Here is a 27,983-nt window from a genome sequence, read left to right as displayed (position 1 = left end):
GTGTGTGTTTGTTGCTTATCTTTCATTAATCAGCATTGAACCTGCTTGTAGGAATAAAGTATGCTGGCACCAAAAGTGAAGAAGCCCAAGAGCTGCTATATAATTATGCAATCTATTTTCTGAACGAGGTTTAATTTAATTCTAAACTTTCGTCATCATATGTGACAGTGCCTATTGGTTAATTATGCAATCTATTTGAAGGATGTAACATTGACTGATACCTATGCAGATTAAGCATGTGCCGGCAACAACAAACATTACCTTACCAAAAGGAATGCTACAATACGTGGACCGTGGCACTTCAGAGATATGCCTGCACCTTATTGTTCTTTCTCTCTCTTTGGTTAGAATTTTCATTTCTCTTTGCTTTAATGAGATCAAATAATGTTGTTATTTGCATATCACTAATATTACCCAAATTTCTACATATTCTAACACATTTGTTTCTTTTATAACATAAATTTACAACATCTGATCGTGCATTTTTATTATTGGGACCAACTTTTCATGGATTGCCTTCTCTAATAGGCACATAATGCATTTGTGAGGTTGATTAAGAACTCTTTATACATCTTTTCATTGAATAAGTGGATAAAAAAGGTTCTTCTAGTTTGTTTTGATGCTATATAACCTTAAGTTCAAACTGTATAACTATAGTTGACTAGCAAACAATGATAGTTGTGTCAAGCATCCAGTGCATGCTGCACCAAAAAGGTATTGACAATTATTGGTGAGACTGTTAGGACTCTAGCTAGGAGAGTCCTAATTGAGAGGGACATTCATGTAAAACCTACCTAAGCCGACCCCTATTAAAGAGGTGAAGAGGCCGACTAGGGTTAGGAGGTTGTTTCTTATAAATGAATTAGGAGTTATAAAGGAATAGGAGTCTTGAGTAGAAGTCCTATTTGGAGTTGGTTAGAAATAGGAGTCTTGAGTAGGAGTCCTATTAGGAGTTAGGGTTTAGAAACCCTATAAATAGTCATGTATTCCTCCTCTTTTGATAAGCAATAGATGAATCTTTTTTGCAGCATTTGAGCAGCGACTTGGAGGGAGGAACCCCTATAGAGTTTCAAGGAGGTCGATCCCCTAAAGAGATTAACCCCAAGTTTAGAATCTGCAAGGGTTCTAACACCTGGTATCAGAGCAGCGTTCTTGGCATCTCGTTGCCCTTCCACAGCCATCCATTAACTCTCCACAACCGCCCAAAGCAATTCCCACAATTGCTTAAAAGATCGTTGCCAAATTCCGTCGTCATCTCCACCACCACGGATCATCCTTTGATCTCCCCGTGAATTGCAACAGGTTCTGGTTTTCTACCTTACTGTTGCTGTAATTTAGTTATCCTTATTTGAAAATCCCAAAAAAATTATTCCTATATTGCTACATAAACTTTTCGTCATAAAGTTTTCATCTCTACGACGAAAGATACATTGCAGAATTCCAATCGTATAGCACCGTCTGTTTAATCTTGCTACTGTGTTTTTTCTATCCAAATCTCTACGAAATTTTTATGACATTTTTTACATTTCCTAACAGCAGATTTCCTTTGGTTTTGTCAAAAAATTCTCAATATAAACCATTGATATTTTACGTCTAATCTGCTATACTTGAAAATCTACACTGTAAAATTTCAGCCGCATAGCACTGTTTGTTTGATCTTGATACTACGTTGTTTCTATCCAAATCTCTACAAAATTTTTATGATAGCTTTGACACTTCCTAACAGTGGATTTCCCTTTGGTTTCATCAAAAAATTCTCAATATAAACCACTGATCTTTTACGTCCAATCTGCTATACTTAAAAATTTGTGCTGCAGAAAGTTTCAGCCGCATATTGTTACCTTAACCCATTTTTTTGCAATCTTTTTTGAATGAAATTTCTTCTACACTTCATATATCATCTTGGCTTCTATCTAAGATTGATATATCAAGGAATTCATCTCTAAAAATGATTTTGTGTTGTTGTAAATTTTCGTCATAAGTCGCTGAAATTTTTCGACGAGAATTCTGCAATCGCAACTTGCACCAATTTCCTTACTGTTATATTGTCTAAATTTTCTTGATTAAATTAGACATCCTTGCTGTCATATAAACTGTGATTTTGCTATCAATTCCCTCCTCAATTCTCTCAAGTTTTTGGTGGAAATTACATCGAGAAACCGTTGTTTATTCGACGACAATTCTACTCTTACAAGACAACACATACTTGCTGCAACTTCCACTGATTTCTATCAAACCTTTGCTACCATCTACCACAGATCCAAAACTTTCATCCACAGCCCTAAAACTCCACCAAACCACACTCTCAAACTACACCCAAAATAGCCACAAAACAAGCCTAAACCGTAGCCTACATCCACTAATCCACCAACCCTTTCGACCATCACCTCTCTCAACCAATACATGCCTTTAACCCGACAACAAAAGAGAGATCTTAACATCACAGATTTGGCGGCATATACTACGGCATCTGAGGAGGTAATCAATGCTAAATTCGAAGCTTTCGATGCGCGAATAGAGGATAAGATTCGGACGCTATTTACCGAACTCGGATTGGGCCAACCACTAAGCCCGAAGAAATCACATCAAGGAGAGAGCTTTGCCCAATCGCATCAAGCCCGAAGACATGACTTCCAAGAGAGGGGAAGCTCTATGACCAACCCCAACTATCCATGCATGAAAGTGGAATTCCCTAGATGGGAAGGAGACCCAATTGGTTGGATCTCGCGCGCGGAGCGATATTTTCGGTACCACAAAATCGCGGATGCATCTATGGTAAAAATTACAGCTATACATCTTGAAGGGGATGCTATACAGTGGTTTGACTGGTTTGAACATACTTATGGAGTCCTTTCATGGCAACAATTCAAAGAAGGACTGCTGATCCGCTTCAGACCAACCGATTACGAGAATATTGACGGACAACTAGCAAAGATCCGACAAACCTCCACCATTCAGGAGTACCAAACCAGGTTTGAAATGTTATCTAATCAAACTCGTGATTGGTCTCAAAAACAGCTATTGAGGACCTTCATTGAGGGCTTGAAGCCGGAGATCCGAGGAGAAGTTAAAGCGTGACAACCGTGTACGCTTATGGCAGCCATCTCTTTCGCACGACATCAAGAGGAGCAATTGAACCATGAAGCTCGGAGGACTAGGGTCGCTCCTCATCCAGTGATATTGAAGCCCTTAGCACCCCCTACTGTCGACCAAGTCCCTACACCAAAGAGGTTAACAAGAGAAGAGCTTCGGGAGCGATATGCGAAGGGGTTATATTGGCATTGTGACGAGCCGTGGAGCTATGAGCATCGCTGTAGTAAAGGGAGACTTATGATTGAACCAATAGAAGAAGAGGTCATTGAACATCCAGAAGAGAGCCTTGAACATGAAGAAGAAGATGCAGAAGAAGAGCCACAACCGACCGAAGTTACGGTAGATGCACTAGCCGGCTACTCAAACCCGCAAACGATGAAAGTTGGAGGCCTTCTCAAACAACAACCGATCACTGTTCTCATCGACACGGGCAGTACTAGTAACTTTCTAAACAGCAAGGTTACTATCCAGATGGCCTTACCTATCGAGAATTGTAGCAGGTTTGATGTTAAGGTCGCCCGCAAGGTTACTATCCAGATGGCCTTACTATCCAGATGGATTTTGAAGTATGATCGTAGGCGCCCGCAAGTGAAACTATTGCTGATCATGAGGCCTTACCAAGAGATAATTGCATATTTCTTCCTTCTCCCTCTTGATGATCATGAGGCCATGCACATAATTAAATGGTTGACGACATTAGGTGATATTTTTTGGAATTTTATGCAACTAATTTTGAAATTTTACAGTAAGGAGAAACAGGTGATACTGAACGGGAAACGTGGGGGCGACGTAACGACGATTTGCACACAACAAATGGAGAAGGTTTTGCATAAAGCATGCAGCAGATTTTTTGTACAACTTGAGCAGCAAACTAAGGGAGAGCCAATAGAATTTGAAGATCCAAACCTACTTCCTTTGCTTGCTGAATTTTTAGATATATTTGACGAATCGTACAACCTACCTCTTACCCGTCGGCATGATCATTATATAACGATTCTTTCAGGCAAACCTCCAGCAAATACTCGGCCATATCAATATCTACATCTCTAGAAGGATGAAATAGAAAGGATTGTAAAAGAGATGCTCGAAACAGGAGTTATTCGGCCAAGTTGCAACCTCTACTCTTCACCAGTGCTATTTGTACGCAAGAAGGACGGAACATGGCGAATATACGTTAATTACCGAGCTTTCAATGGCATAACCATCAAGGACAAATACCTTATTCCAAGAGCAGATGAATTGCTAGATGAAAGGGAGCACAAATCTTCACAAAGCTGGACCTTTGATCCGGGTATCATCAAATATGAGTGTGCGAAGAAGACATACCGAAAACCACCTTTTGAACACACAACAACCACTACGAATTTTTGCTTTCTTCAACAGAAGGTGGAATATCTTGGGCATATCATATCAGAAGATGGTGTGACAGTGGACCCCTTCAAAATTGAAGCAATGCAAAACTGGCCTACCCCGAGGAACATAAAATTGCTACATGGCTTTCTGGGTTTAACAGGCTACTATCGTAAGTTCGTGAAAAACTATGGAAAGATCAATGCATCACTTACTTTCTTACTGGAAAAAGATGTCTTCCAATGGTTAGACAAAGCCTCTGCTGCCTTCGACAAACTTAAGGCAGCCATGATGACGACGCCGGTGCTAACAGTACCAGATTTCAACCGACCCTTCATTATTGAGGTCGACACATCTGGAGTCGGAATTGGAGCCATTCTCATCTAAGATGGTCGACCACTCGCATACACTAGCAAGGCATTATCTCCCTCCCATCAAAATAAGTCAACATATGATAAGGAGATGCTCGCCATTGTGCGCGCAGCAACGAGGTGGAGACCCTACTTGATTGGTCGACGATTTCAAATTAAAACCAACCATAAAAGCCTCGAGTACTTTTTGGAGTGAAAGATATCATCCCCTGAGCAGCAAAAATGGGTAACAAAACTTCTTGGATTTGATTATGAAATAACTTACAAAAAGGGGAAAGAGAATGTTCTTGCAGATGCGCTTTCGCAGCTACCCGAGCAAGCTGAAGTTTCTGCCGTTTCACTTCTTACCAGTGACTTCCTTGAGGATATTAAGATGGAATGGCAGGAAGATTCAGAGACTAGTAAGATTATAAAAAAATTCGAGGAAGCACCAAGCTCCGTGGCTCATTACAATTGGGACTCAAAAGAATTACACTATAAGGGACGCATTGTGCTTATGATAAATTCTACTTACATCTTCACGAGCAGATTTTGGACAAAGTTATTCCATATGCAGGGTACTAAATTGAAAAAGAGTACGGCATATCACCCACAAATCAACGGCCAGACAAAAGTTGTAAATAGGTGCTTGGAGACAGTCCAAAGCCACCCACCAAATATGACTATCCAAGGAGAATTTCAGACCCAGCCAAGTGCCATTATCGATCGACGGATCGTGACTCGACGATGATGATCTACTACTAAAGTGCTAATACAGTGGGTGAACTTACCAACAGAAGATGCCACTTGGGAGAACTATGACGACTTGAAGATCAAATTCCCAAAATTCATGAATCGTCAGCCTCAAGGACAAGGCTGATTTGAAGAGGGCGGGTCTGTTAGGACTCTAGCTAGGAGAGTCCTAATTGAGAGGGACATTCATGTAAAACCTACCTAAACCGACCTCTATTAAAGAGGTGAATTAGGAGTTGTAAAGGAATAGGAGTCTTGAGTAGAAGTCCTATTAGGAGTTGGTTAGAAGTAGGAGTCCTATTAGGAGTTAGGGTTTAGAAACCCTATAAATAGCCATGTATTCCTCCTCTTTTGATAAGCAATAGATGAATCTTTTCTGTAGCCTTTGAGCAGCAACTTGGAGGGAGGAACCCCTATAGAGTTCCAAGGAGGCCGATCCCCTAAAGAGATCAACTCCAAGTTTAGAATCTGCAAGAGTTCTAACAGAGACACTGATGATACTAAAACATGGTTAAGCAGGGGGGTTAGAGTAGGTAGAAAGGTGTCAACATAACCACATGCCACAAAACGATAACCCGTGCTACTTTGTAGCCCTTATAAGGTTCATGGTTGTTCCTAAAAAGGTGAAGTACACTTTCCTTTTTTCCCATTAGTCATGGATTCTGATGTTCTAGTCACATATTGTCCATCGGAAAACAAATTTCTAATTTTGGTGTGATCCTATTAAGGTAGGGATAATAGAAATTTCTTTTATGGCAAAAGATGGGCAATGCTTATATCTGCTTATGGTAAGATGCACCCTTTGGCAAATCCTTATTAGATCAGTCAGGGGCTACAACAACAACAAAGCCATAACGTGTCATTGTGTCAACTGTTTGAGACTGATTGCTTGGATCTTTTGCCACGATCGAGATAAATATAAAGAGTCATATCTTTAGTTAAGTTATAAATATTTTAACATTTATTTATAGTTTCTATTGAAGTCTTTTTAGGTCTCTCTACTAATCATTTCACCTCTTCTTCGGAGCACATGTCCATATTATCTTAAATGATTCTCTCTTATTTTATTTTCTATATCATTTTAAATGATTCTTCCTCATTTTATATTTTATTTAGGTGACACCTAATCATTCAGGAATGAAAATCCTTATTTCTTTATCTTTCCTAGTATGATCAGCCATGGATTCTGGTAGATTTATTCTGCCCCGTAACCACTATGGTCAGATAATTCTGGAGGCATAGGTTGGGCCATTTTAGCTTTTTAAGTGGCCTGAACAATGTTACAAGATATACAATAGTGCTTTGATGTTGAATTTTAATTTCAGACAAGACCTGAGCGACATCACCTATTTGTATATCGATCTAGTTACATGCTTAGGGTAAGGCCAACCAACTTGGTGGGTTTGGAGGCTCCAGGTCATTAATTGAAGCAGTCCTAATGCATAGGATAGCTTGGCTGGGAACTAAGGGGCCGAATACTACCACATCAACCCTTCATGATATATTAGACACCTATGTGGATGCTTTGTGACCTACACGAGTTTGACTCACTTTAGAGATGGTTTGATTAGTCTACTGTCTTGTTCGTACTTACAGGACACAAGCATGGTGCAGTTAATACTTTTTTTCTTTAAGCTGAATTGGAGAAGGCCAAGAAGGCTCCTAGTCACCTGATGTGAAGGACAAGAACATAGGATTAGAGGACTTACATTTATAAATGTTGTGAATACTTATTTAAATTGGCTGCATACCACATGTCTTGAGGTACCATGATCGTACTCTCAGAAGCTATATTCCAAAACATTGATCTTATACCAGTTTTAAGTAGTTTTTATGCAACAACTAATAAGAAGTGGGTGAAGATATAAGACTTTTGGGTGAAGTCATAAGACACTGGAGCAATGTAATGTCTCATGTCTATACATGATGAGCATAAATGATAGTTCAGATGATTGTTGTAAAGAAGAAAATGAAATGACATGTGCAGATATATAGGTGTGTACATGATTGCATGATACACATATTTGGGCTGATATGGACTGCAATTTTTTTTTTCATACTAGATAATCATCGTAAGAGTCACATGATCCTCTTGAAACTTGAGGCTTACCAAGTCATGGAGCCACTATGGGTTAAATACGTTTCTTCTTATCTTTAAGGGAATGATTTCACTGTGTTGAGCCTTAGGGGAGGGTTGTGTCAGTCTGTTTTGCACATTATATGTGAACCTATGTTGACATGTCTGTTTGTTGCAAATTTTTTGTACAGGCTGAGTAACAGTAATATGGGTTTGTGCATTTTACTGATGATTACCTTGCTAAGTTTTCCTTTTTTTTTGTTTCCATTTCTGTTATGGTAGGACTATGTGTTGTTTCCTTCATACTTAGTTGATTTAGATCATGGTTTTAAATGCATGCTCAATAACGGTGTCGGTAATTTATCTGACTGATGTAGTACTAGCGTATTGAGCGGCATACCGATTGACTTGTATCACCAATATCATTGAATAAAAATCAACTGTAGTATATACTGGCATCATCTGACCAGGTTTTTAAAACATTGATTTAGATTGCTTTCAAGGTTCATATGTGATAAGTTTTACAAGATTTTTTTAATAATATATATTTCTGTTCACATATCATGCTGGTTTTATAGAAATTTTTGAACTTGTATCCCATTCATATGATGTATTTTTGTAAAATAGGTTATGGCAGGATCTGGGCATCTACAAACATTTCGGTTATTGAGATACCTGCGTGGTCGAAGTTCTACAGAAGGGCACATAAATTATGGAATCCAAATGACTGTAGGTTTTGTGTCTTTACTATCTAAGATGTACACATGCTATCAGAAAAATATCTGAAAAGCTTTGTCATGATGAAAATTGAAAATTGAAAAGTACTTCAAGATTCACGATTGTCCCTTTTCTTTTTCCTGACTTTAGTTTCATTTTTGATATTTATGCTAAAGTTTGATAGTGAAACTTGTCTGATATTTCAGGGTATATTGAGATCCTGACATTATTATAGTGAATCTGTGCATAGAACCTTTTGTGAGTAATGACTAAATTGCATATGCTGATGCTTTTTTTTTAATCCTCGGTCCTTAATATATGGTATTTATGATGCCTTAGGTTCTTATAGGTCAAAGAGATTTTATTTTGAAAATGTGTTTTATAAGCTTTAGAGCCTGGTTTATCCCATGGTCATTTGTAATGTGGGTCATTGGTTGCATGTACCATAGAACCTGGTACATGGATATCTTTGGTTCTTGTATGTTGATAGTAGGGTTAGTCCCTTTTAAGAGTCATGGTACAGGTTAATTTACTTGAATTGATTACTGTATCAATTATGATATTTTGGACTTAATAACCATTAATTATACATTCAACTGGGTCAAAATAATGGTCTTGGACATCTGAAAACTACAATATCTAGTTTTATTATTTTGTTGTTTTCAGTTATTCCATTCTTGAATGGAATTTAGAGTGTGTTTGTTTAGTGGGAATTTATGTGACGTCTACAAAACTGAATAATTTTCCTTTCTTGGAAGTTAGATCACACACTAGTACATTGTGAATCATATTGTGGAACCTATTCCATGACCTGGGTCTGTGGCATTATACGCTAATTTTGTAAGCATGCAAAATGTTTTGTTGCTTCATGACAAGGGCCGCAGATGGTTGAGATATTATGTCTTGTTTGCTTCAGTGACTAGGTATACCTAGAGTTGGTCAGTGCATGAGACTCCAAGTAATGCAAGAATTGAAGATGCTGAAATCTATAATGCCTTAACAATTTCATATGAATTACTCTTAAGTGTGGTACCCTGGTTAGTTCTACATCAGAAGTGAAAAAGGGTGTAAAGGCTAGATGGTCTCATTATTCATAGTCCAGGCTTGCTGGTTCACATAATTATAGAACCATTTATCTGGATTCTTGTACTAGTGGACCTTTGACGTCGAGTCATGAAAATTGGTATTAGAGTGGATTTAGTACTGTGCACGTGGTGAATGAGCCAAAGTAGATAAGGTTATTTATACAAGAGGCACCTTACCCCTACTTTGTTTAAAAAATTTTTCATGCCACCAAATCTCACCCTCAACTGCAGTTCATTCCCTAGTTATTGCAAATTGGATTTTCAATATAATTGTTAACCACTGGTTTACTTCATTTGAGCATAGCAGTCCTCTTGCTGATTATATATGTTTTTTATGCCCATTTTGGTGTACTTTTGTCATTTACTGTCACATTGTCTCTAACACATCATGTGTCAAAGTCATGTCATATAAACATTGTCTCATAATGTTATATCTTTAGTAGCAGCTCAACTAACTGCACTTTGACCTGTTCAAAGTTTGCTAACGTCTTATGCAGCTTGACATGACCAGGCTGGACATACTGTCATGGACAAAACTATAAACGGGGTGTTTAATGTAATGCATATATATGTCCGTGTCTTTTGGTTTGTTCATGCTCTGCACACCATGTAGAGGGACGGTCGTAGGCTTAATAGCCCAATTTTAGTTGGGTTTGATGGTTGTCCTAGGCTTGCAAACAAAGGTTGTGTCATGTGGGCACTTGTGGGGATTTCGGTCTGTGGTGGACCATTTTGGATCTTTTATTGTGTGATCGTTCAGAGCTTGTAAACTCTGTTTATAATTTGTATTGGATATGAAGTGTTTATTGAAATGATTACTTGTGGATCCCGAGTGAGATTCTTTCTCTAACCCGTTTTCTCTTTTGTAGGTCCTAAGGGACCATAGGAGATTTCGGGGAGACTGACCTTTACGGAGGGACACGCAAGGGTGCCGCACGATTTAGGCAAAACCAACCAAGTCCGTGACAAATGGTATCAGAGCGAGACAAACACTTATAGAAACACTTGACATGCAAACGTGGGGGACCTAGCGGGGCTGCGTTGAGGGCAGCTAACATGCGCGACCGTTTAGGGGAAAATAGTTATGGAGATGTAGGGAAAAGGAGTCGCTCAGAGGAGCAAGCATCTGAGATTGACATTCAGAGGAATGATCAACCCTTCGCGCAAGAGGCACCACTAGGACAAGCAAGTTAGGAAGAATGTGTGGCGTACAAAGGTTGAGATGGATGAGTTTGAGCTATGGCTCAACGTTGGCAACCATACTTGATGGTGCTCAAGGCAAGCGAGGCGCTTGGTAAAGGATGAGACCATGTAAAGTGGAATGGGCTGTTCAGCGACCGAAAAAGTTGTGCAAAGCCCATAGAGGTGAGAGGAATTGTTAATTCGAAGAATTCGATACTCATGAAATGGCTTGTATGCGAACGATGGAGCGTTCGTGGCCATCCCGTAGGAGGCTTGGCGCCATAGAGTATTGAAACTTTCTCTTCGGCTTGAGAAGGATATATCCGTAGGAGACTGAAGTGTGTAATGAGTTCAGCATGTTGTTAGGCCTTGAGGGGTGTAGTGGTGGTTATATTGACGTGGAGTCGCAATCTAGCAAGTGCGTTTGCGAGAGAGAATAATGCACAGTTTGTTCAGCAAGGCGGAGTAGTCCAAGGGGATGGTAATCTCCGAAACTTTTAAAGAGAAGGAAGCGAAGAGAGAAGTTGTTTCAACGGGACAGATATTCGGGAGGGATAAGTCCCGGCTCTCCAGAGAGAGAACTATGTGCAACGGACCGCACATGTTGAGGAGTACCTCAAAACAACTTCACAAAGCTTAACAGACCGAGCGAGTTGTGGGGAATCGTCATATGATCTTGCATGAGATAATGTATTGGGGGATGCATTACGAGATCAAGTAGGGGAGCGATCCAAGGCAACACAAATGAAAGCACACTTGGAGTTGATATGGAGATCGGACTTAAATGGAGGGTTGACCCGTGGAATGATGGGCGTGAGGGCCATCATCAATTCAATGTAAATCGAGGTGCGGAGCAACTTGGGTGTAACTTGGCGATGTACCCAAGCCGCATGAAGGGAGGCATAGAAGATGAAACATGGAGCGGAGGCATAGAGCTTTCCTTGGACAAAGGTCAAGGGCATGAACTCTTGCAGAGGTAAGAGTGGGATCACGTCGTTCCATGGGTCTTTCATTCTGATGGAGGGAACTTATCTTGCATGGTACCAAAGATGAAAGGAGTTTTTGAGCACATGCAACTTATCTCGGAGAAGCATTTGATGAAAGGTGTATGCAGGCTTGATATGCAGGTTAACCACATATGAGCTACCTGTACAGTCTACGCAGCAGAGGAATGTGGTTGCATATGTTACTGCAAGTACCTTTGCAGATGCATTTGCTGACGGTACAAACATAGAAATGTGGTTGATAATAAATTTTACATGTTCATTTGCATAAGTTCACAGTGTTGCCGTTATTTGTGTTTGCCATTTATTTATTTTTTGGATTTGTATTGTGTCATTGATTTTGTTTTTGGTTGTGCATTACTTTTATATAGACCATGCATATGAACCCACATACTGGATATGCACTGCAGTGCCTTGACCAGATGTATAAGGGTCTGGCTGCTTTTGTAGCATTGCTGGATATGTTTAATCTTAAAATTAGTCCTTAATTTTAACATTGCTGCAGGTTAGCTTAGCCATCGGATTTTTATTTCTTGGGGGTGGTATGCAAACCTTTTCAACTGGAAATAGTGCAGTCGCTGCACTTTTAATGACTCTTTATCCTCGTCTTCCTACTGGTCCTAGTGATAATCGTTGTCACCTTCAGGTACACCAGATTTTCTGCATCAGCTTTATGTATGTGTGTGTGTTATTCTATTTTTATAATTATTTAGTATATCTCATTGTGGCATTTATAGGCTTTCCGACATCTGTATGTAATTGCTGCTGAGTCTCGTCGGGTGCAGACGGTAGATGTTGATACAGGTCTGCCAGTTTATTGTCCCCTTGAAGTTTCAATCAAGGAAACAGAACACTATTCTGAGACTAGCTTTTGTGAAGTTACCCCCTGCATTCTGCCAGAACGCTCTGTGGTGTGTACATAATCTCTTCTCATTATCTTTTGAATGGTTATTTCTTGATTGAAACTATCTGTAGGATTATATTAAATACCATAAACTCTAGATTAATGCTGTTGCAGTTTTCCTTTGCTAATTTTACTGGTCAGCAACTTTGCCTAAAAATACTGATGTGGAACCTTGTTAAATCTTAATCAGTAGTATCTCCAAACTTGAATTTATGTCAAATCAATATTTCATATCTGTTCAATATTCTGTTTGCATTAACTTGTATATATATGTTTCCTCTTAAGTATAAACATCACAAAAAATAGTGCATAGAGGAATACATAAATTCTGAACTCAATTGGTGAATTTTAATAATTAAAGTTCACTTTCAGCTGAAGACAGTTCGAGTTTGTGGGCCTAGGTATTGGCCTCAAGTCATACAGCTTATTCCTGAAGGTAATGTTATGGGAACAAACAATTCTTTTGCTGCCTTCAATTAAATATTTAATTAATTAATGGGCATCTCCTTCTTTTGAAAAGATAAACCTTGGTGGAGATTTAGGGACAAGACTGGCCCTTTTAATGGTGGTATCTTGTACATAAAGAGAAAAGTTGGCTCATGTTCCTATGTGGATGACCCCATTGGTTGTCAATCTTTGCTTTCAAGAGCAATGCACAAGGTTAGATCTACTTGCTAAATTTTTTGTATATAATTTTCTCTCTAGCATATTTCATTTACAATTAAGCTGCATTCTCATGACAGGTTTGTGATACATCGGATATGAACTGCTCAAACACAAGAAACAATAACTCTGCACCCGGTTCATACAAAATTGATCAGTTAGTCAGTACATTCTCCGCTGATCCAAGCTTGATAGGTTTTGCACAACTTTGCTGTGATTCCTGGAATAGTAGGCAAGTCTAGTACCATCCTGATTTGACTGGCAATTTTTTTGAAAAAACATGAAATCTTCAGTAGTTTTGTATTAGAATTTTTTACTTGATTTCTCAACTCTGGAAATTTTTGGAAAAATGAAATCGTCTATAGTTTTGTTTTACATTTTTTACTTGGTTTCTTATCTTACTCTGAAATTGCTATTGGGCCTTCATGAAATTGATTCCTCGGTTGGGTGTAGAGCCAAGCAAAGAGCATGCACACATCATTTAAAAAGGACACTTGGTGAGAGAGGATTTCGTGAGCAAAGGCAGAGATTTGGGATAGAAAGTAGTTTGGGCAAGAATTAGGGCTCAATTGGTCAGGCAACTTGAGTGAACTAAACTAGGTTTGGGTGGTCGAGTGCAGATCTGGCACAGTCTATAAGGCTATCTGGTGCACCTAGAAAGCCCATCGCCCAAAGCGATGTGCTTGCTAAGGCATCACTAAGGCAAAAGGCACGTTGCCTCATGTTGCCCTAGCAGATAGCAGTGTTTGAGTGCCTTTTGTCAACACTATGATTGTGTTTGTGATTTACTAGAATAGACAAAATGGGAATTGTTTATGCTCATGAACTGTCAATGGTATTACCAAACAAGGGGAATTTGAGAAAAATATTTTTAAGGTGGTTTGGATATGTTCAGAAAAGAAATAAAAAGGTACTCTTTAGACAAGATGATCACTCGTAGTTCCATTAGAGATATTGCTATTAATGGTGCTTTATGACAAGAAATATCTATATAACCAACCCAAAATTTTTGCAACCAGTTTGTCATGAATTCTTGAATCTATTTTGATAATTCATTATGATTCTCCTTTGTTTCTCAGAGTGTGATTTTATGTTAGAAAGATTATGATAAGACATGATTTACCGTCTGTTTGACTGGTGTTGTGAATTACAGGGCTGATGCCAATTTCCAGGAGTTCTGCTCACAATTACTATTTGAGTGTGTGAGCAAAGACAGGCCGGCTCTCCTTCAGGTGCATTCTATATTTATAAAATTTTCTCTTTTTCTTATCTTTCTATTAATCCTCCAATTGTGGCTGAGCATGCAGATCTATCTCTCGCTGTATACGACGATTGAAGCAATGTGGGAGCAGGTTAAAAGTTGTCGTCTTGTTTTTGAAGATTCACTTTTTCTTTCCAGCCTAAAGGCAAGTGCTTACAATTTTTTCTACTTCTTTTATTAGGTTCCTTACAAATTTTCGGAGATAATTTATTCCTACTGCTGTAGAAGTTCTCAGGATTCTCTGTTGTATAGTGTTTTACCTCTTTAATACACCTGATGTGTCTCCACCCGTTAATTTATTGAATATCAGTGCCAGTATTTTCAGTGTGAACTAACCGATCAATGTTCTCAACTAAGTATTCAATGTTGCTCGTTGTATTCATTTCTGTGTGTTGTTTTGTTTGACACTAGATCTTCATTTACTTCCATATGTTGTAAAAATATTCGAAGAATAGTATATCTAGATTATTATCTTGCTCCTTTTCTTCTTTATTGGTGATAACATGGAAGTAGTTGTTCGACTAAAATATTTTGTTTCCTGTCATCTTGCAGCTTGCTTTAGCCTATAATGAGGCTCTCATCAATGGCAAATTGTCTTGTGGTAGTGTATCCATCATCCAATGTACATTCATTCAATCACTTAAAAGGCATATGGAAGAAATCCTGATATGTTCCCAAAGTCTGAATGAGAACGTCTTCAAATATTTGGATTCTGGAATTTGGCCTGATTGCCAAAGTGACACGGGTAAAATGGATGCTATGCTTCTTTCTTGGTATCTTTTGTGGTATGGGATACCATCCTTCCGTGTCATAAAGTCTGCTGTCGAGAAAATCAAAGCAAAAGCTCCACTGTCCTTAACCATGATTCCTCTACTGCGATTGTTACTGCCAACAACCCAAGCAAAAGGCATTTTCGAAATAGACAAGTTCCAATTTTGATCTAGGGTCTGAAAAAGTAATTGCACGAGGATCTGAGTGCAGATGCAAACCTTGCTTCTGGCTTTTCCTGCATATGTGAACATTGTATCTTCCTGTTACAATCAGTTCAATCAGGTATGAAATGCAAAAAAAAAACAGAAAGGGATATCTAATGTTAAATCTGATTTAGAACCCTTTGATTTGTTTCCGTCATATTATTTCATTAATAGTTACGTAGTGCTGGCACCTTATTGTTGTATTTTTTATGATCGTAGAACATTAAAAGATGTTGACAATCCGGCGGCTAAATGGGTTGATTGCCCCTTTAAAAGGGGGGCTTGATTGATGTGATGGCGAGAGGAATGTCAGCAAAACTTTTGTTCAGTATGGGCTTAAATGTAGCATCCATTATGTTACGCTTGCACAAGAAAAGAATCATACGGTGTACAAGAAAATACTTCAATTTGCAGAGAAAATAGGTGCACTAGTAAATATCATCAGTACTGGATTGCTCTTGTTTTACGAACTCGACATTGACCTTTGGTGGCGGTGATCGCCCTGGTTGGTGATTTGCTGCAGATGCAAGCAAATATCGGCATCTTAGCAATGCTTTTCGTTGGCAAGCCATCGCAGTTGAAGTAGATTCGACCCTTCTTGCATGAGGACCAACTGCTATAGGTTAAATAACCCCGAGTCCTTTGCTGGAGGCATACGTTATCCCCAGAAACTATCTGTTAGAAGAGTTGGTCGGACATGCGATTGATTCGAACAGCTTTTGGTCCCCTGTTAATCACGAGTTATCCGTGGTTGACCTTTTTCATCAGATAGAAAGAGAAGGAAACAAGTTGAGAGACCGTAGGGTGGTGGACTTTTTCTTTTTCCAAGAATAATTGGATCGAAAAGAGAAGCCGTGGGATGGTGGAAACCCACCAGGTTTTAATTACTGGCCGCAGTGGGGTTCCCAGTGTGGTATGATCGTTTTGTCTTTGACCAACGAGCCAAGTATCTTTTGCAGATGATACAATTTAATCATCTTTGTCGTGTTGATTATAGATTTTAATTCAGATATTATACTTTTAGTTCATGAAGATTTTGTTTGAATTGTGCATAAATGAGATGGGTGAAGGTTCATCCGTGGATTGCTTTGGGAAAACCCAAACAGAATGTTGTCACATGAGACTTGTACCGTGCGAACTTGGACCAACGGGACGGACACAAGCAACAACTCCACTCCCACTCTGATTTCTCGCATGCCGTGAGAATTCTTCGAGTTCAAGAAATGCCAAAAGTTCGATTTTTTTTATAAAAAAAATAATTATTGTTATTGTTTTATGTTTTCTATCGACACTAACAATGACACCGGTTGGGGAACCCTCGTTTGAGTTTATGATCTCAGAATTCTTCAGAGGAAACAAATGTAAGAAAAAGAAAGAGATCAAGGTTTTCCGACATTAGGAAAGAAAGGTATCTATGCAGCCGTGAACCAGCGATCGGGACGCCACGGGGCAGAGGCGATCCGGGCGTAGAGGAACTCGTTCCAGGTGTCGGGGAGGCCCGGCAGGCACCAGTGGATGCAGTCGGCGTAGGTATCCGGGTCGGCCTGCTGCTCCGCCGTCAGCAGCTTCCCCTGTCGGAGCGTGTGCACGGAGGTGTGCGCGTCCTTGCGGGACTCCGACAACGCCGTGATCTTGACGAGCGACACCGGCACCCTCTCCTTCATGCCCTCCATCACCTCCTCCGCCACCGTGAGCAGCCGCCAGTCGGTGCCCACGTCCAGCGGATGCGACAGGTTCGTCACCGGCTGCGTTTCCAGTGCGCATTTGATCCCCTCCGGGTTGTCCCAGTCCGTGCTCCTGTAGTACATCAAGCGCTAAGTAAGGTAACGAGAAGTCCCACTACGAGATAAACTCTTGCTTTAGGGTTATCCTCTCGATCTACGTCGATCTTTGTTATGGAGTATCCCATGTCACTGTCAGATCCTCTAAAATGAAGCCTCCACAAGAACGAGAGTTGAACTCTCCGCAACGGCTATTGTTTCATCTGCTTCTTTCTCTCTCTAGCTCACAGCTAGCGGGTTGGTGGTTGAACAAGACGCAGCAGCCGCCACGGGATGTGCTCATTGCCGTGCTCACAATTCTATCTATTGACTTTGTTGTCATCTTAGATTTGGTGATCGAACAACGAAAACAATGAATGAAGAGGCTGCTGCCCATCTTACTTGATGTGGTTGGGTGACATGCTCATGAAGAACACCATGGTCCGACTGGGATCCACGTTCCTCTGCACCCACTTCGCCCATGTATTCAGCACTCTCCTGTACGCCACCGGCCTGTCCACGTCGTCGTACTCCGTCGATCCTTCCTCGAACGATCCTCGCCTGCTTTCACCAAACCCCAAGCTCGTCAGTCCTGCAAACCAACCTCGGTGGGCGAAGCGTACCAAGGGATCCGACTCACAGGACTTTCATCTTCAGAGTGTTCATCCACCAGATGTAGGTGTTGAAGACGAGGTAGTCGACGTTCTTCCAGTTCCTGCCGTGCTTCGCGATCGACTTGGGCATGATGATCCGGTTCTGGATGCTGTGCATGTTGGGGTCGTCGGAGTTCGACTCCACCAGGAACGGTGCCCAGTAGAACTCCACCGTCGCGTTGTACTCCTGCCCACACCAAGCATACCATGGTCAGCCGTCATCCGATGAACGAGTCGTGATCGATCGATGCGGAGGGGTGGATTACCTCGGCGCGGAACACGTTGAGCGAGCCATTCTTGGTGAGGGTCTTCTTCTCCGGCGGGACTGCGGACTGCACTAGGCACACCATCGACTCCCACTGGTTGCGGTTTAGCGAGTCGCCCACGAACATGAGACGCTTCCCCCTCAGCCTCTCCAGCATCACCTGCGCATCAAACCTTCCCTCATCCAAACGGTCCAAATCAGTCGGCAAACCTCGTAAGGGATCGATCATTTGGTGGTCATGGAAGAATATATATACCGCGGCAGAGAGCATCCCTGGGGCTGCCACCGCCACTTCTGGTAGCCGTCGTCGCGCCGGCCGTTCCTCATGCAAGTCACCTGCTCCGTCAGGAACTCGCACTCCGGCTCCTTGTATATCGGGTAGCTCACCTCGTCGTACACCCAGTCGCCGGTGAACAGGTCGCAACTCTCCGGCACGTCGAGCACCACCCGTTCCCGCTCTGGCTCCGGCTCCTTCGCCGGCTTTTCGTGCACGTCCACCACCCTCACGTCGTCGTCCTGTGGTAACACCACCTTCACAGTATCTTCTGCGAATTCTTCGTCGGCCTGCTCTTGCGCGTGGCGGAAGTTGTTGGTTTCATGGTATTCCTCTTTGCTCGGCTCCACGATGGGGAATTCTTCGTGAGACATATCCGGCGACTTAGATCTGCTGCTGAAAGGATACTCGGCGATGGACTTGACGTCCTCGTTGTACATGAAGGTGATGAAGAGGAACACCGAGAAGATGATGACGAAGAGGGAGTACTTGCCGTTCTTCCGGCCGTTGCTAAAGGACGAGTGCTTCATGCTGAAGGCTTCTGATGCGTGAATGGACGTTTTCCGGCGAGGTAGCATCTGAACCTCGGAGTCACGGCTCACATGAAGGAGAGAAAGAAGAAGGATATATAGATGCAAGAGAAGAAAAAGGAAGCCAAGGTAAGGGAGTAGGTCTTTTGGGGTTCGTTGTAGTGAAGCTTTCTCAACAAACCTTCTCTTCTTGGTCGGATGGAGACTGTTGCTTTCAGTATCGCTTTATCTAGTCCCCACCATGGCCATCAAGAACACAAGTATTTGAATGAAGGTGGAGGAAGATGGAAATAAGTTTAGTTTCAGGCGACGTTCCTGTCACCAGAATTAAGCTTCCCTCTCTCTCTCTCTCTCTCTCTCTCTCTCTCTCTATATATATATATATATATATCTTTGGACTTTTTTCGAGAAAATATCTTTAATTTTTTAATTTTGATTTGATATCTCTTTTTCCTCTAATATCCTAAATGCTCTTACCGCCCGTATCTTTGGTCCATTATGAGATACATCCATATAGAGCCCCAACTCTTTCCTCATGAAGCCTCCCTTGGTGCTCACTAATAGAGGCATCCGCCTTGTCTCTTCTCTCCTTTCACAAGCCCTCATCTTGTCTCCTCCCACATTGTTAATGGTCATCTCTTCCTCTTTCTCCCTGTCTTCTCTGATCTCCATATCCCCTTTCTCCTCCCCTATCCTATCATCGTTGAAGGATAATGGAGCCTCACGATGATAAATAATAACAAGAGATATTTAAGGTATTAAAAGAAAAAAGATATCAAACGAAAAAAATTAAGAACTGAAAATACCTATATATATATATACACATATATATATATATATATATATGTATATATATATGTATGTATATATATATGTATATATATATATATGTATATATATATATATATATATATATATATATATATATATATATATATAATATGTTTGTTGGTTGCTTGTTACATTGTATCTATTGGTATAATGAAGTCAGCACTTGCCCCTTCAACAGCACACCAACTCACTCTATTCTTTTCATTTCTATAATGCCACATCAAGCAGGTATACTTGAAAGTGTATCCTGGCATGCAGCGAGCAACCTTATGTTTGCCAAGAATACTCCCATCACCACCAACGCCACTGAGGAGAGATGGGGAAGATTGATTAATGTTTGCACACTTATGTTTTGGGCAGTATCAATAGCTTTGTTTCTCAACAAAGTAAAGCCAAAGCAAACAACTAAACTTGTACTTGCTGCTGATGTTTTGAATACCGCAAGTTGTTGCGTTGCGTGTAATTCTTGTGAAATCAGCTTCCAAAATGGTAGGAACACATTGCTTTCTCTTCAAGCGAAGCAATCTCAGACACAACTCATCAGCTACCCATTCCTTTGGTCATGCAAATCTGAGTAATGTCATAGGCATATCATCGTCTCGGATGCAGTACGTATTAAGTCAAGATATTGCTCGAACGATGAGACGTCTGATAGTTAGCTGAACTAATCTGCAGCTTGACGAGGAAGAAGTTGGGTATGTGGAAATCAGCTTATTTTACGGTCAGATCTACCTACTCATATGTAAATGACTCATTAATGCCAGTCTTATTCTGAGAACACTCTGCCAACTGAAGAATTGTGACTGCATGGTACGGTTTATGCTCTGTTAGGAGACTGCAAACAGTAGAGTCTTTTTCTTGGAAATCACTTCCTAAGTTAGAGATGGCAGAGGATACTAGTGGTCGACAAGAACCTCGATGTGGAAAGTTGGTGATCAGAATCCAGAAACAATCAAAGGATAACATTTGTGGCATGAATCAGTTTGTAGATGTTGCCATGTGTTCATCAGACGATGGGGGGCAAAAGAAGAGCTTCCAAGTTGGGTTTACCTCTCACAAGAGTTTGACTAGGAAGAGGACATGATCATTGAGTTCATGGTGAGCCTGTGGTAGGTAGCAGGTTGGTAGAGCACTTTGATCATGTCTCCTTGACACCTATAGTTGATGGTTTATCTTTGTATCAGGTGAGACATGGCAGGATTGATGTCAACAAGCAGCAAAACACCAGTCAAACAGAGGGATGTGACTAGAATTCTAATAGAAAAGATGTCTTTGTTAAGAAAAAATGAGAAATATTTTGGATACTTACGGATTTTTCTTTGTGGTGTCTAAAGAGAATGAGAGAAAGATATAAATTTCTTAGGGTTTATATGAGATGACATACAAGAAACTTATATTTGACCGGGATAACTCAAGGATTTTATAATTAATTTCATAGAATAAAATTTTTAATTTTCTCCATGGATATAGATGAAAATTATCAAATCATATTAATCTTACATCCATTTTATGATATATTGTTGATTGTTGAATTCTATGATTTTTTTTTTTGCTTTAGAAGTCTCTCTCTCCCTAACAAAGAACACAAAAATCTCTTGTAACTACTAGTTAGTCATCCTCATCATATGGGTCAAGAAGATGACAGCCTCTTCTCTCTCTGTTGCCTATTAAAATGATGAAAAGTTTGTATGTGAAGAATATAGCCCTTGCAAAATTCGAAAATATGTATGCTCATCATTTTATTAGATAGAATATATGAAAGATTAAAGTAACTTAGACTGCTAGTTACTTACTGGGAATACTCCCTCATACCATTGTTGCATTTGATCCCATTCCTATTGTGCCAGTTTAGTAGATGTAATAGTGATCGATTCGAATACGTCAGACTTAAGGAGATGATGATGAACCTCATGTGTGTAGAGTGGTTGTGGTAAAGTGAACTCTTGTCATAGTTTGCCTCAACTCATTTTCTTTTAGGAGAACACTTAGTCATAGTTGAGGTGTAACTCTTTAGAACAACAATGTGATTGGATCCCATTCGAGGAGTTTGCTCTCTAGCTAACAAACTACTCTGGATGTGTGGAGTTAGCTTTTTCCAGCAAAGATATGTTTGGCATGTCAAGGTCTCTCTCAAGGAGGATTCAGAAAGGTTGCTTATAATTTCTCTTTTTCTATTGATTATAGGTTGTAGGATTCTTGATTAGTTGTCTACGAGGAAGAAGGAATTTTGATGATTATGTAAACATAAAAATAATTATTATATTATTATTATATTAAAAAAATTAATATCATAAATTAAATAATAATAAATCATTATCGTAGATACATTATCATTAGATGGAAGAGTCACAATGATATCGATTTAAAAGGAGAACTAAACTGAACTTCTTCTCTCTTTCTATTCTTCACGGGACCGTTATAAACAATACATCATAGACTAAAGAAGATTAATAATATATCTATAATTTTAACGACGAATGTAAGTTCTAGGAGATTTTATCTTTTTATAGTCAAGAGTAGATGATATAGGATGATAATTAGGAGAATTTCTTCCATTAAAATCATCTCGAATCATATTATAATTGACTTCATTTCTTTTAACCGATAATCATAATTAAAATTTAATTAAATCTATAATATATTTTATTTAATTAGCTAGGACCACGTAATCTAACATTCTTCTAGTTGTCCCATTAATTGGTAATATATAAAAGAAATTTAAATTTAAAATAAATAAGTTAAAATTTTATTTAAAAATAATTTCACCTAATTAGATTCTAAAAATTTTGAAAAGTGTTTTATATATGACCATGAATTTTTAAACAAGCTAATATGCCATTAATACTATACTTCGTACTATCAATATGAATCATAACAATTATATGTCATTAATATCATACTTCGTACCACAATATTATTATCGTTTTCTAATATAGTCTATAATAACTATTGTAATTTATCTTATCAAGATAATTTTATTATCATATTCAACTATAATATGCATAAACATAAATGTAAATAAGATAGCAAAATAAATAACTTTAATTAAGTATAAATATATTAATAATAATATTCACATAAACATGCATCATCATATTCTTATGGCTTGCTCACAAGCCTATATATTCTTTAAATACTTTAGACTGTAAAGCATCAATAAATGGAACAACAATCATCAAGGTGATACTCAAGTTCTCAATTGATATTTATTATTTCTGGATTCTTTCTCTACCTACTAAGTAATTTATCTTTATGTACTTAAAACCACTAGAATACTTATTATTCTTAAAGAAAAAAACTACTGTAATACTATCATAAAATATCTTCAACAGCCTAGTAAAGATGAAATTCAAAAGCCATGAAACTTGACTTGTAGTCTTTTAAGGTATGTCATAAATTCAACTTGATGATGTAATAATCAATTATTTTATACTTTTCTAATAAATTGCCCCCTTAGCTAACATGAAGAAAAATTCCAAAGTGGACTTTCTACTATCAAGATAATTTATAAAATTAATATTTAAGTAACTAATTACTTTAAGCTGATTTGATCTCTTATATGATATTGGCTTTGATCGAATGCAAATATATAGATATCTACATTGCATGCATATATATATATATATATATATATATATATATATATATATATATATATATATAGTGGGTGTATAAATAATCACACATCAAATGAGCAATCACATTAGATAATCATGGACTATATTCCAATATGATCAGGCCTGAGCCAGTAGGCCTAATCACTCACATTAAAATCTATGTGTGTAGTGGTGTATCTCCATGCTCTATGATCGTCTATCTCGTCCCCCGTGGTTTCGTCGGCATCTCCATGCATCGCGATCGTTCATCTCGATCTCATGGGTTCAACTATCGCTTCCACGCTCCCGCTGCACCTCCTCGTATAATTACAACTTAATCACAAGCACGTAGGCCCAACAATAAATGAGAAATAAATTAGAGGCTCGTAGGCCCCGATAATAATAATCACAAGTACACACATCACACGATACATGATCATCCGTCCACACATCATACATCACATATAAATATTATTATGTAGGACTACTAGATAATAATAATAATAATAATAATAATAATAATAATAATAATAGTAATAATAATAATAATAATTAAATTATTTAATTAATTAATATTTTTTGAAATCAAGGATATGTAGGAAATTTTTTGAATTATGAGGGGTATCTTTATAATTTGGACAAAGGATGAATCTTGAAAATTTTCAAATTTCAAAAGGGAAAAACTATCTTTTGCCAAAAACCCTATTGCTCCTCATCCTTGTTGCTTACTGCGACCACCGCCACCCTTGCCGATGGTGGCCCTCTACAGCGTGGGGCGGGGATTCCGCCCCTGTAGGTGAGTGCCCCCATAGGCAACAAGCGTCGTTGCCCCGTGGTGCCTCTGCCCGCGGGTGCAGTGCCCGCAAGCGCCACTACCCCATTGGGCGAGCACCCCTACGGGCGATTTTGCCCACAGGCGTTACTTCTTGCCAGGGCAGTGCCCGCAGGCACCACCCCTTGCGGGCGGCTCACTCGTGGGCGAGCACTGCCTCAACAAGCGGGTCACCTGCGGGCTACATGCCCCTATGGGCGTTGTGCCCTACAAGCTAATCACATGAGTGATGGTACGTTTGACTTGACACGTAGTCTTTTTTGCTTATTATATTTTGATATTTTATCACTTTATATTGTATGTTGCTTGAATATATTATGATGTTCATGGGTCTATGCAATGAGAATCAAATCGTGATGAGATCACAATAATGAAATCGATTCGCCTTTAAATGCATATCCTAAATAATCCCGGCCATAGGTTACTCGAAAGGAACATCGAGATAACCGGACAAACTAGTGTGCTGTATACCCGTTCATATAATGGATGCAGCTAGTCTCATAACTGCTCATGTGGGGACACTAGGGATACAATACAGGTGCTCATTAGGGAATGAGTTCACTGATTGATTCGCTTTCGGAATGTTAGATGGTTGATGATGCCTTATTGTCATATAGCGATTTCGTAGTCCCGGTGGTGTATTTGGTCCTTAGACTTGAGACACTAAGGATATCCTGTATGAGTACTCAATTCTTTGATATCAGACTTATAGGTCTGGAGGTTTCAGATCTAACATAGCCGGTCATCGGGAGTGGTAGCCAACCTTACGAGAACTATTGAGTGTCGATAGAGGATCATCCACTCTTAGTGTCATGAGAGAAATATCTCATGTGTTCTTACTCAGTTAAATCCTTAGCCAAGGTCATTCAGATTGAGAGAGAAAGAGTTCTCCGGGAGAATCCGATTAGAGCGAAACTCAAGCAGAAACCGTATGGGTCTGACAGCACCATGTCCGGTATACGATCTCTTGGATATTAGATGGATGAGGAACTATAGGTACATGGTAATTGAGGACAGACAAGTCCAATAGATTGAATTCCCCTATATCGTTTGAGGACTACGGTGTAGTGGCCTAGTATGTCCACAGTCAATAAGTCGAGTGAATTATTATGGAGATAATAATTCACCGAGCTAGAAAGAGTTCTGATAGGTATGACTCATGGCTAGCTCGATATTGGGCCTAGAGGGTCATACATATATAATAAGCATTACAATGAGTAAGAGGTTCGGATATGGGATATCCGCCGGAGCCCTTATCTTATTTGTTATCTAATAAGCCGCCTAAATTATTGGATCCTATGGATAAGATCCAATAAGAGCCAATGAGAGATTAATAGATAGAGATCGACTAATATAAGAGGTTTGAGCAATTGGATGAAAATCCAATACCCAATATGGTAGGATCCATTAAGGTTAAGTTGATAAGGGACCTCTATAAATAGGAGGGATTCGATGGTTCATAGGCTAGAGCTTGTTAGTTGCCTCTCCTATTCTCCTCCCTTTCTCCTCCTTAGGGCAGGCCTAGAATTTTGAGGAGCATCGTCGCAGCCCTACTGTATAGATCATCGTTAGAGAGGAGGACGCTTGACCTCCTTCACCCTCTCCTAAAGATCTGTAGGGATTCAAGGATATACGATCTCCCTAGGTAACACAATCTTTCATATACACAGTTTTAAGTTTCACGATTTTTACATACCAATCTTCGCACAATCACGTACACTTCTTTGGGAAATTAGAGATTTTATTTTTAATATTCTGACGCTTAACCTCCTTCACTCTCTCGTAGAGATCTGTAAGGATTTAGGGATATACGATGTCCCTAAGTAATACAATCTTTCATATATGCAGTTTTAAGTTTCACGGTTTTTGCACACCAATCTTCGCACGATGACGAACACATATTTGGGAAATTAAAGATTTTGTTTTTAATGTTCTTCCACTATGCATGTGATGTCGCCCCCAAGATTTTCTAACAACACCGAGAGCGAATGATACTCTATCGATACTCAATAGCCTTCGTAAGATTGACTACCACTCCCAATGACTGACTATGCTAGATCTGAAACCTCCAAACCTATAAGTCTGGTATCAAATAGTGGAGTACTCATATAAGATATCCTTGGTGTTGGTGAACCTTATGTCATTGCCGAAGAGTTTGTATGGCTTGGTCCGATTGGTGATGTCTAGGATTGTCCCGGGGATGAGGTTTTCGCCTGATCGAGTCGAGCTCGGGATCGGTTGGGATGTGCCTCTTTAGTGAGCTCATTTGCCTTTGTCACAACCGGATTCCTACACACTGGCCTAAGTCGGGATGGGGAGGGAAATCCTGACTTAGGCCCCTCCAAAGATTAAGTTAGTGGTATTCTTTTTGTCAAAGATCTTCCCCTTACCAGATGTTGGCAAGGGGCTTTTATCATAGTGCTTGAGGGTTGGCCGTACGTGACTTTCACGTGGCGGCCGACTCCCTAAGCGGCGAGTTCGTACATTGGAATGTCCGCCACCCGAGATGTGTGGAACGGCGCCATACGACATCATTCTGAGCTTCCCAGTGTGATCCTTATTAGGGCGTGTAACATCCCCCATTTTTAAAAATTTAGTAAAAGGTTTGTTTGTAAAAATAAGGATTATTTAATAATTATTTTATATTAAATGATATTATATTAAAGGTTTATGGCTAGGGACCTAAGAGTAAATATTAGAAGTTTGATATAATTTATGAAAGATTCAGATTTAAGTTAGAAAAAAAAAAAATAGTGGACATGTGTCACTAACTAACATAAGGTTGGTGCCACTTATCTTTGCTCTAAAGATGACACCTAGCCCCTTTCATGCATGCATGACACCTTATTTGAAGGCAAGTGTTCTAACCCCATCCCACAGTAACCTTAATCTCTGTTTCCATTTTTATTCTGCAAAATTTGAAAGATTTCAACTAAGAACCATACCTTCTTTCGTTTTGATATAAAGCTATGAATCTGTAATTTTTCGGTAATCTGACCTCTATGCAATGTTTCGGTCATAACATTTTGTAATAAACTCTGATTTAGACAAAACCTGTTCCATTTGAAAGTAAACAAAAAAATATTTATTTTGATACTAAGATCGAACGATTTGGAGTTTAAATGCCTACTAAGACTTCTGTTTAAACTAACCCTTCAGATTCTGTAAAACAGGGACCGAAATTTCTGACCTCTTGTTGCTTAACTACTTATAACTTTCTGTTGTGAACTCAGATTCATACAAAGTATGTTTTATTCGAAGCTAGACTCAAAATGATTTCTGTATATACCTGATTTGAAATTTTTGGAGTACAATTGCTAACTGAAACATCTGCTTTCATTGACCCTATGGATTCAGTAAAACAGAGCTAATATTTTCAGACCTTTTGCTACGAAATTATCTGTAACTCCCTGTTGTAAATTCCAAATCTTGTAAAACTTAATTTGCCTAAAACTAGATTGACAAAGCTTTCTAATGACACCTATTTTATATAAATTGGAGCATAATTGGTTATCCAAATAGTTTATATAATGTTCCTATCAAATTCTGCCGGAATCAAGCTTTGGTCGATTTCGGCTTTCCTTGTTACTTCCCTTTGGAAATCGATTTTGGCAAAAACTCTTACTTCAGTTAAGCTTTACATTATTACCTCAAATTCTGGTATACTTTTGTCCTTTATTTATTTGTATATCCGCAGCTATCATCTAAAGTTCTTGTTTGCATCGTAATGATTCGGCACATGCATCCCATTGTTCCGCATTTTGCTTTCGATATGTGCCTCTTCCAATTTCATTTCTTTGGACATTGAATTTATCTAACTTTCTTATTT

At 39.2% G+C, this 27,983-nt stretch overlaps 2 protein-coding genes across 5 annotated transcripts in view; one reads left to right on the top strand and one right to left on the bottom strand.

Moving 5' to 3' along the window:
• Positions 1–16,441, top strand: part of LOC135619645 (anaphase-promoting complex subunit 1-like) — a 48,886-nt gene extending 32,445 nt beyond the window's left edge. Inside the window, exons 27-38 of one of the 4 annotated variants that reach the window (XR_010489434.1) lie at positions 52–128; positions 230–343; positions 8,251–8,352; positions 12,117–12,257; positions 12,349–12,522; positions 12,888–12,951; positions 13,036–13,175; positions 13,259–13,410; positions 14,332–14,410; positions 14,486–14,584; positions 14,992–15,492; positions 15,633–16,441. Coding sequence is in view for 3 of the 4 variants with exons in the window: in XM_065121853.1 (XP_064977925.1) it covers positions 52–128; positions 230–343; positions 8,251–8,352; positions 12,117–12,257; positions 12,349–12,522; positions 12,888–12,951; positions 13,036–13,175; positions 13,259–13,410; positions 14,332–14,410; positions 14,486–14,584; positions 14,992–15,378 (1,529 nt within the window). In the remaining variant the exon portion in view is untranslated. The other 3 variants (XM_065121853.1, XM_065121854.1, XM_065121855.1) reach the window with 3 other exon arrangements.
• Positions 16,442–16,720: 279 nt separating this feature from the next.
• On the bottom strand, positions 16,721–18,985 carry LOC135619644 (xylan O-acetyltransferase 1-like). The gene is made up of 5 exons (XM_065121852.1): positions 18,348–18,985; positions 18,093–18,264; positions 17,814–18,013; positions 17,576–17,734; positions 16,721–17,210 (listed from the first exon to the last, which is right to left on the bottom strand). The coding sequence occupies exons 1-5, from the start codon at positions 18,941–18,943 to the stop codon at positions 16,826–16,828; spliced, it is 1,512 nt and encodes a 503-aa protein (XP_064977924.1). The 5' UTR covers positions 18,944–18,985; the 3' UTR covers positions 16,721–16,825.
• Positions 18,986–27,983: the final 8,998 nt, after the last annotated feature.

Source organism: Musa acuminata, chromosome BXJ2-8 (genome assembly GCF_036884655.1).
Source record: "Musa acuminata AAA Group cultivar baxijiao chromosome BXJ2-8, Cavendish_Baxijiao_AAA, whole genome shotgun sequence".
Taxonomy (NCBI): Eukaryota; Viridiplantae; Streptophyta; class Magnoliopsida; order Zingiberales; family Musaceae; genus Musa; species Musa acuminata.
This window is presented reverse-complemented; position numbering and strand designations above follow the sequence as displayed.

What these genes read in the sequence shown, in the direction of transcription:
- LOC135619644 (XM_065121852.1), bottom strand. Translation starts at nt 18,943, where the DNA reads ATGCTACCTCGCCGGAAAACGTCCATTCACGCATCAGAAGCCTTCAGC. An exon ending in ACTCTGAAGATGAAAGTCCT is followed by an intron (nt 17,735 to 17,813) that starts GTGAGTCGGATC and finishes TGGTGAAAGCAG; the next exon opens with GCGAGGATCGTTCGAGGAAG. An exon ending in ATGTCACCCAACCACATCAA is followed by an intron (nt 17,211 to 17,575) that starts GTAAGATGGGCA and finishes GATGTACTACAG; the next exon opens with GAGCACGGACTGGGACAACC.